The following is a 9,311-nucleotide window of genomic DNA, read 5'->3' as shown; positions in this document are numbered from 1 at the left end:
TCCCGGTTGGTGTGACCAACCGGGACTAAAGTTTCTCCTGCCTGGGCTCCCCGCAGAGGCCACGTGGAGATCCTTGTGTCCCGGTTGGTAAGCGAACCAGAAATAAAGGTTTTCGGCTTTAGTCCCGGTTCCAGAACCGGGGCTAATGGGCCTCTCGAACCGGGACAAATGGGTCATTTTCTACTAGTGATCAGCTTGTCCAGGATAATCTGGTCCCCATGTCTCTTGATGTCTACCACTCCATAGTTGAGGCTCTTGGTGATCAAGATGCCTACTCCATTTCTGTTTGCAACCGTCCCCATGTACCACAGGTTGAAGCCGGTACCCTCCACCTCCTTCGCCTTCCGTCCCCTCCATTTGGTCTCTTGGACGGAAAGGATATCAACACCTCTCCTCACCAGTGTTACCTCCCGAAGCTTACCTATCAAAGACCCTACGTTCCAGCTACGTAAGCGAATCCTCCTAGGCTCGGCTAGCTTCCTTACTCTTCGCACTCTTTGAGTCAAATGCGAAGACCCTTGCCCATTTTCCACTACACTCCGACGCCGATGTAGCGCGCTACTAACGATGCGATGACCCATCTTTGCTCACTTGCGACCGTATCCAGATCACAATACGGTGCGCCACCTGGGGGGTGACGGACAGGCCCTTGCCCATTTTCCACCACACCCGGGTTCCGATGTGGCACGTCGCTGAGAAGGTTACGCCTCAACAAAAATCTTTTGAGTTTCATCTCCATAAGAGTGGCTGAGTTTTGATGTTGACTCGCCAAGCCTGTCACAACCCTCCTTCTTTACCCGGACTCGGGATCGTCAATGTTAAGACAACATAGGCCGAGTTTACTAACGTGATTAAAAGCAGCAAAAATATCTCTTCATCTTTACTATCTACATTCATATTCAAATACAATTTCTAGCACTCCAACACCGTCCTCTATCTATCCATTACAAGTTCATGTAGTGTGGCCAGCTGCGATAGACGGCGTGGCAGACCAGGGAGGCCGGAGCAGAACTGGCATGCAGAGCGAGCAGAGCTGACAAGAGGGCGTCGGGCGGAGCAGGCAAGCACGCAGGAGGCTGGGACGGCCGAAGAGCGTCGGAGCGAAGGGAAGTCACCATCGGACGACGACGACTGCCGGTCCTAGGGTCCTCGTGGCTAGTGGATGCCGTTCTTGGGAGCTCCTATACGACGCGTTCTGCGTCCAACAGCCGCTCAGACCTGGGCTGGCCCAATAGTGATATTACTGTAGCGCCAGATAAAAAATACAGTAAAAACAAATACATGCGAGCAAATAGTTCTGTAGCTAGTGCATTTTGTAAAGTCGAGCCATTTCAAAAATTTGACTTCATTTGGAATTGAATATTTTTCTAAAAACATGATGATTTTTTCAAATATGCTAACCATTTTTCAAAAAATGTTGAACACCTTTTGATTTTTGGAACATTTTTCCGAACTTTCTATTATTTTATGAAAATAGGAAACATTGTTCCGAAATCGCGAACATTTGCAAATATTTTTTCAAATTCCAAAACATTTTTTTCAAAATCCGGAAATATTTCTCAAATTCTGGAACATTTTTATGAAAAATGTGAAACATTTTTATAAGACTTCCAGCGCATCTTTTCGAATTGCAGAACATTTTTTCAAATTCCGGAACATTGTTTCAATTCCGGAACATTTTTCTGAAAATATGAAACCTTTTTATAAAAAATCCTGAACATTTTTTAAATTCGGAAACATTTTCTAAAATTCCAGAACAATTTATAAATTGGGAACATTTTCTCAAATTATGGAATATATTTTTACAAAAAGGCGAAACATTTTTTAAAAATTCCAGAACATTTTTTCATATTTCGTAACATTTTTGCAATTCCGGACCGTTTTTTCAAAATTCTGGAACATTTTTTCATATTCCAGAACATTTTCCTGAAAATCCGAAAACTTTTTATAAAAATTCCGGAACATTGTTTCAAATTCCGGAACATTTTGTCAAATTCCAGAACATTTTTTCATATTCTGGAACATTTCTCAAATTACGAAACATTGTTTCAATTTACGGAACATTTTTTCAAATTCTGAATTTTTTTTTAAAATTCCCGAACTTTTGAAACAGAAACAGAAAAAAATGAAATAGAAATAGAAATAGTAGCCAGAACCTTTTTTGATAATGTAGACCATTTTTTGAAACAGAAACAGAAAAGAAAAAAACAAAAAAACAGAAAAAGAAAACAAAAAAAACGCTTCAGTGATATTTCTAGAAGTTTTCCAAAACCGGAAAAAAACCGGTTGGAAACCTCTAGCAGGTTCCCAAAACCGGGATCAGTTTAAATTTTAACGGGCAGGCCCATGTAAAATCGTTGTATTGGTTTTTCTGTGCGTTTGCCCTACAGTTGACGCAAAGAGCATCAAATAGGATATTCCGCCGTTCTTGTTCCATGTGTGTGGCTCGCTAGGTTTGCATGACTAGATGCGAGTGCATAAGCTCGTGTAGGCTGCCTTAAGCCTTGATGGTGTGTTGGGCCCATCAAAAATTACACCTAGCTTACAACTGGAAAAATATGCCACTCACCGGGCATGGGCTATGGGCCCTCGGCCCAGATCCGACCCTGATTGCGAGTCACGAGGATAAAACACACCACACGGCATGGGTGCTCCTATACTGCGCTGCACGCGCGTGTTTCCGCTCGTGGCGCCTACAACGCCCTATGTTGGGCTAGCCCAATAAAAAGGTGGTCGCTCGATCCAAGTTCTTCAAATCTTTCGGAAAAAGGTTCACCAATTCAAAAAAATGTTCATTAATTTTGAAAAAAGTTCACAAAAAGAGAAACAAGTTTATTGAATTTGAAACACAGTCAAGAAATTTGACAAAAAATCATTGAATTGTTAAAAAAGTTCATCAAATTTGGGAAAAAAAATTCATAATGTTTGAAAAACGTTTATAGAATTTGGAAAAAAATCACTGAATTTGAAAAGAAATATCATTTTTTCAATAGTTCAGTAAATGTGAAAACAATTCATAAAAAATCAAAAAATCATGTATGTTCTAAAAAAAGTCCGTCAAACGGAAAAAATGTTAACAAATATTAAAAGAGGTCATCAATATTGAAACATGTTCATCCATTTCAAAAAAAAGATCATCAAATTTTAAAGAAGTTCATTAAAATTTGAAAAAAGTTCAACGATAATAAAAAAAATTCACAGAATTTTAATAGAAAAATCATAAAAATTTTTAAAAGGTTCATTTATTTGGAAAATAGTTTTTTGTTTGAAAAAAAATTCTTCAAAACAAGGTTGCGCTTTTTACAAAAATAAAAATTATATAAAAATGAAATGGAAATGAAAAATTAATAAAAAGTATAAAGAAAAGAAACAAAAAAGAATAAAACAAAAAACCTGAAGAAAAACCAGTCCTGAAAAAACCTAAATGAAAAAACCTTTCTGAAAGTTTTTAGAAGCTTCACAAAACCGAAAAAACCTCCTTTGCAATGGAATTTACATGGACAGGCCCATGACCGAACGTTGCAGACACCGGTTAAGAAAATGAACTTTAACCAGCGTCTGCAGTGTTAAATAGGATTTTCCACATGACATTGGCGACAAAAAGTCGATCTGAGAGAACGTTTGCTCATATTATTTTCGTCTGTGTTTTGGGAAATCGTTTTAATAAAGTAAATAAATAAATTGCGAAATCGTTTTTGGCTGCTCTGTAGCCACTCTGAACGTAACTTCTGTTGGATGTACGCGGATTTACGTGGAGCCAAATCGCAATCCACGAGGAAGAAGATTACGTTTTCCTTGTGGAAGAAGATTTCAGCGGTTCGTCCAGTAAGATTGTATCATGTCGTTTCCCGATACCTCGGAGAGTTGGATACCAACTCACCGAACCCTCCGTCCAATATATACACGCTAGGCACCTTCCTTTTTCACCGTACAACACCCGTGCGCAACGGGGATCGATCGATATCGCGCCGACTTGCCGTGATCGATCGCATCGCGCGCAGCAGCATGCCGGTCCCGGTGTCGCTCCTCGTCTCGTCGGGCCTCTGCGTCGGCGTGTCGGCGTGCGTGTCCACGGGCCTCGCCTTCCACGCCTCGTTCGTCCTCTCCCTCGTCTACCTCGTGCGCGTCCTGTCGCCGGAGCTCGTCGACGGCTTCTTCGGCCAGGTGGACGCCTTCGTGCAGCAAGACCTGCGCCAGTCCCGCGACGCCATCAGAGATGACCCCTTGATGGCGCCCATCTATGCCTGCGCCGAGGAACGCGCGCGCCGCGCCCTCGCGTTCGTCGCCGAGGCGGTCGATGGCCTGGAGATGAAGGCGAGGGAGAAGCTGAGCGGCCTGACGGACGCGGCAGTCGCGGCGTTCCACTGGCTCCGTCTGGCCGCCGGCGTAACCAATCTTGTGGCGACCATCCTGGTCACCGCTGCGCTCAACGAGGCGAAAAGCCAAGCGCCGTCGGTTCTGAGGTGGAGGGGCGTGAAGGGGCTCAGGACGCCGCCGCCGCCGAGAGACGAGGCGGAGGCCGAGGCGCCGAACCCGCGCTCCAGCCGTGACACCACGGTTCTCGTCGCATGGATCTCGGCGATCGTCGCGTACTGCACGCTAGTGCTCACCATCAACGGCATCTGCAACGGCATCGCATCGTTTGCGATGTGCTTCCCATGCTTCGTCGCGCTCTGCGGCTTTGCGCTCATGGAGGCCGAGAGGGTTTACCTGTGGGATTCGTACGTCATCGATACCAGGGGCAGCAGCAGCAGGAACACGGCCAATCCAAGACGGCGAGTTAGCAATGCGGCGGGAGAGATCACGGAGAAGGACATGCGGGACGCATGGGAGTGCCTCTGGTTCGTCATCATCATGATGCACTGCATCGACGCCTGCTTCCTCGGACTCATGCTGGGGAAGCGGCCGTTTGTGCTCGCGTCCTTGGCCATCTACAACGTCGCGGCCCTTGCGTCGGCCAGGAAGGCTTACCTGACGACGGACGAAGGCGAGGACGCCGACGGGGCGCACGTGAACGTGAACAAGTGGCAGAACGCTGCCATGTCAGTGCTGGCAATAGACGTCGCCAAGGTCGTTGCCACCTACGTTGTGCTCGACTTTTACCTGGGTGCGCTGTTGCTCGTGTCTCTCGGTGCCAAGGCGGCGTTCTTGCTGGACAGGGTGATTTACTTGTCGGATGACGGTGCCTTGGGAGACGATGACAGCAGTCCGGAGGGTGCTGGCCTTGCCGGCGACGCCGCTGCAGATGCCGAAGGTGATCAGGAGGATGCTGGTCTCACGAGGGAAGTCTTCGGTGATCAGGAGGATGCTGGTCTCACGAGGGAAGTCTTCGGTGATCAGGAGGATGCTGGTCTCACGAGGGAAGTCTTCGGTGATCAGGAGGATGCTGGTCTCACGAGGGAAGTCGCGGGAGATAGTAAAGGTTCTGACGACGATAGTCAGAAGGTTGCTGATCTGGGTGGGGACGTTGACGGAGATGCCGAAGGTTCTGACGACATTGGTGCAGAGAATGCGAGTGACATTGCCCATGAAGAGGAGAAAGGCTCGGCCACCGAGGAGCACTCCGATGTATCGGATTCAGAGGAACAGCATCGTCAAGAATCAGACTGCAGCAATAGCAGCAGCAGCAGCAGCGTGGACGACTGGACTTTTGTAGGTGCCGACCCGATGATGCCGGCCAATGTTAACGGTGGCGCCAGTCGGTGGTTCACGTTTTTGCCGTAGGACGTGTCACTGATTCCCTAAGCATGTGCGAAGACTTGTGAGTCTAGTATTTTCTTTCTACTAAAATGTAGAGAAATTCTGTATCCTAGATTTTCTAGGAATTTTTATTACAGACGATTGGTAATGCTAAAAAACATCGACATCTTCTGCTGGCATCCCATGGAACCATTCTCATGGCCCACACTTCACTCAATTTTGCAGGAAAGTTTATTTCTGTTAAAAAAAAGCTGAAGAGAGGTTTATGTTAAAAATAGTGTTCCGGGAAAACCTTTTTTTTCTTCTGTTCATTATATCAAAACAAGCTTTATGTCAATTCATATTGGTTATTAATAGCGCTGCTTAGGATTTCATAATTTTTTGTTTGTTATTTGGGTTGATGTGTGGGGAAGATGGTCTGTTTTTTCTTTTTTTATAATGCAGAGGTTTAGTGTGGTTTCTTGATATTGTGATTTTGTATTATCTACGGAGTGCTAATTAATTTATATTTATGTGGGAAAGTTTCTTGCGATGATAATCGCATTTATTATATTGGTGTTATAGTGTCACATGTTGGAGCTGATATGTTCAGGAAATCGGTAATTGATAACTCCTCAATTAGCTTGGGAGTAGCGATTAATCGATGAATCGATCTATTAACTGAATTAATCAGTCGATCATTAATCGATAAATAAATCTATTAACTGAATTAATCAGTCGATCATTGATCGATAGATTAAATAAAAACTTGCCAACTTATATCTAGATTTTTTATATATTATACCATAGTTCCATACACCTAGCTATGTAATATACAAAAATATTCTATTGTAGCCATATAAAAATAGACGAGAGGTAATTAATAATCGTTATGCATCCAAACCCACAAAATCATAAAACTCAAAATTGTCAATTAAACATTTAAACTTGTCCATATACTTCCTAACATGCATAACACAATTTACTACAAATAACAACCCAAACCAAATGTCCCATCCACTAATATACAAAATTTTAATCTATGATCTAATAATATATGAATGATGTATTCTCCACTAAGATGGGGGAATAAGATGGTAGTACCTTGCTCGCTGGTGAAGCCATGGAGAAAGATACTCGGGAGCATCCCACAGGTCACGCGACGGGGAGGAGCACATGGGAGAGGATGGGGAGTAGCCAACCGAGGGGGTGGGGTAGGGATGTAAATGGTACAGCTAATTTCTATTCCGAATCCGCTTCCGCATCCGTTTTTAAGGATATGGTATGCACTTTCGTAAATCTGGAGGATATGGATGTGGATACGGATTTTGGTCAACCGGATATCCCGCAGATATGGTAGAGGATATGGTATTGTTAATATCTAGGTGATATGAATTATCCTATATTTTTTGCGGATTATCTGAGTTTGTCAAATAGGATTATTCAAAAAAATTAGCCTAATTGAGAAGCATAAATGCTCACGTGGACCAGCGGCGTCGAGACGACATTCTCCGTACATACCCCCGATGGCGTTGAGACGACACTAATACTAGTATAAAATTTCCCATTTGTCCCGGTTCCAGAGGCCTATTAGCCCCGGTTCTGGAATCGGGACTAAAGCCCAAAATCTTTAGTCTCGGTTCGAAGGGTCTCCACGTGGCCGTTGCGGGGACCCAGGAAGGAGGACCTTTAGTCCAGGTCGGCAGCACCAACCGGGACCAAATGGCATCCACGCGTCAGCATCTAGCAGGAGCTGGGGTTTAATTTTTTTTTAAGGGGGGGGGGGGGGTTGGGGGGTTTTGGAGGGTTAATTTAGGGGTTTCATATTGTGTTAGCTAGCTAATAGAGAGAAGTGTCATCTCTTTCTCCATGTTTGGTCGACGCTAGCTACTATACGTACACAGAGAACTCGACGCTAGTTAATAAAAAAAATGAAGGAAACCATTAATTACACAAGATCGTCATGCTGAACATATATAGAGAGAAGTGACATCTCTTTCTCCGTGCTTGGTGGAACAACAAGTTTTCGTATATCTATCCGACGCTACTACATATATACAATATAACATCTTTTACAATCCCTAACATCATCTACCTAATATCCAATCACAAATCCACATGGTATTCTCCGTCGTTAGGTATGACGTGGTCAATAAAGAATCCCGTCAATTCCTCTTGAATTACTCATATACGACCATATGGTAGGAGTTCATTCCGCATCTGCCAGATCTAATTTAAAGAAGGGGTCAATACATGCATATATATGAATAAAACTCAACACAATTGATGGTAATATATAAAATAAAATTGTGAATATTATTTACGTACTTCAAATTGTTTGTCAGAGAAGCCCCGATCAGAGGTTGAGTGGCGAATGAACTCGCATATGTAGTATGCACATAAAATAGTCCCTTCTTCCTGGTACAAGCACTTTACGAGAATAGAGTTCAAGCAAACTGATAAGCAAGCATGGTACTGATATATTGATGGAAATTTGAATCAATTAGAGATGCGCGGAACTAGCTAGTACTATTTACTCTCGGGTGCGGAAATCACAACTCTTTGCTTAGACCGGGAACCTTTTTGGTGAATTTCTTCCAAATCCTGCCAAGCATATATAACTTGGTAACAGGAAATTAACGAAAGTTCCATGCCCATATGGTCCCGGTATTGACTGAACTTACTTCTTGAGCATTGCAGTCATGTCTGCATAACCCTCGGGATCTTTACGTCTCGAGTCTAAGACAGTTACTAATGCCGCGTCAAGCTTAATGGATAGTAGAATAAAGTGGAAACTGCGCACGCATATATATCTCATCAATTACATTACTTAACCTCAAGTAAGCAAAACCGAGTATACAGAGAAGACAACAACACTTATTTGAAGTTGTAAGAAAACAATATTTCCTTTTTGTTTGGATGTATAAGTAACGACTTTAGCAAGTTCTCCTCGGTCTCTTTATCAGAGGAACAATCCCGACTATTGTCATGGGGGTCGTTTTCCTCCTCTTCTTCTTCTCGCAAAATATACCTTGGTATAATGCGAGAGAGAAGAAGGGGAAGCGACCAACACCGAAGGTCAAAATATCAGAGGAAGAATCCCGACTATTGTCGTGGGGGTTGCTTTCTCATTTTTTTCCGTGTGCTAGAGATTTTGGTAATGCACGCGGGAACGAACGGAGGAGTGGCCTTCACCGATGGTTGAAATATTAGTGTGAGGGAGTGTCCACCAAACATACATCATCATATCAGTGTGAGAGAGTGTGCATCATATATGGGATATCCCATGTGCACCAACATGGGATATTATAGTTTTTCAAGGAAAGCCTCGACAAACCGAAACTCAACCCATATTCAATACTTTCTGGTATAATTGTCGTAGATTTTTAATCTTTGAATCATAAACAAAGGAAATGTCTGGCGATGATAGAGTCCCTGAGTGTGATTATTGCGATGAGGATCGAGGTATGTGCGACAGGCCTCACCTGCAAAACGGTAGGTTCTTCACCATCAAGTTGGACGAGACATTCGATGTTTTTACGTCACGTAACGATTACAAGTATTTTGCGTAGTTAATCATGACTTGTATTTCTTTCCTTCAACATTTAATTTATGTTTTTTACAATTCCACT

At 43.4% G+C, this 9,311-nt stretch overlaps 1 protein-coding gene across 1 annotated transcript; it reads left to right on the top strand.

Annotated features, from left to right (window-relative positions):
* Positions 1-4,005: 4,005 nt before the first annotated feature.
* LOC123428650 lies at positions 4,006-5,724 on the top strand. The gene has a single exon (XM_045112848.1). The coding sequence runs from the start codon at positions 4,006-4,008 to the stop codon at positions 5,722-5,724; it is 1,719 nt and encodes a 572-aa protein (XP_044968783.1).
* Positions 5,725-9,311: the final 3,587 nt, after the last annotated feature.

Source organism: Hordeum vulgare, chromosome 2H (assembly GCF_904849725.1).
Source record: "Hordeum vulgare subsp. vulgare chromosome 2H, MorexV3_pseudomolecules_assembly, whole genome shotgun sequence".
In the NCBI taxonomy this organism is placed as follows: Eukaryota; Viridiplantae; Streptophyta; class Magnoliopsida; order Poales; family Poaceae; genus Hordeum; species Hordeum vulgare.
This window is presented reverse-complemented; position numbering and strand designations above follow the sequence as displayed.

Coding starts and splice junctions, on each gene's coding strand:
- LOC123428650 (XM_045112848.1), top strand. CDS start 4,006: ATGCCGGTCCCGGTGTCGCTCCTCGTCTCGTCGGGCCTCTGCGTCGGC.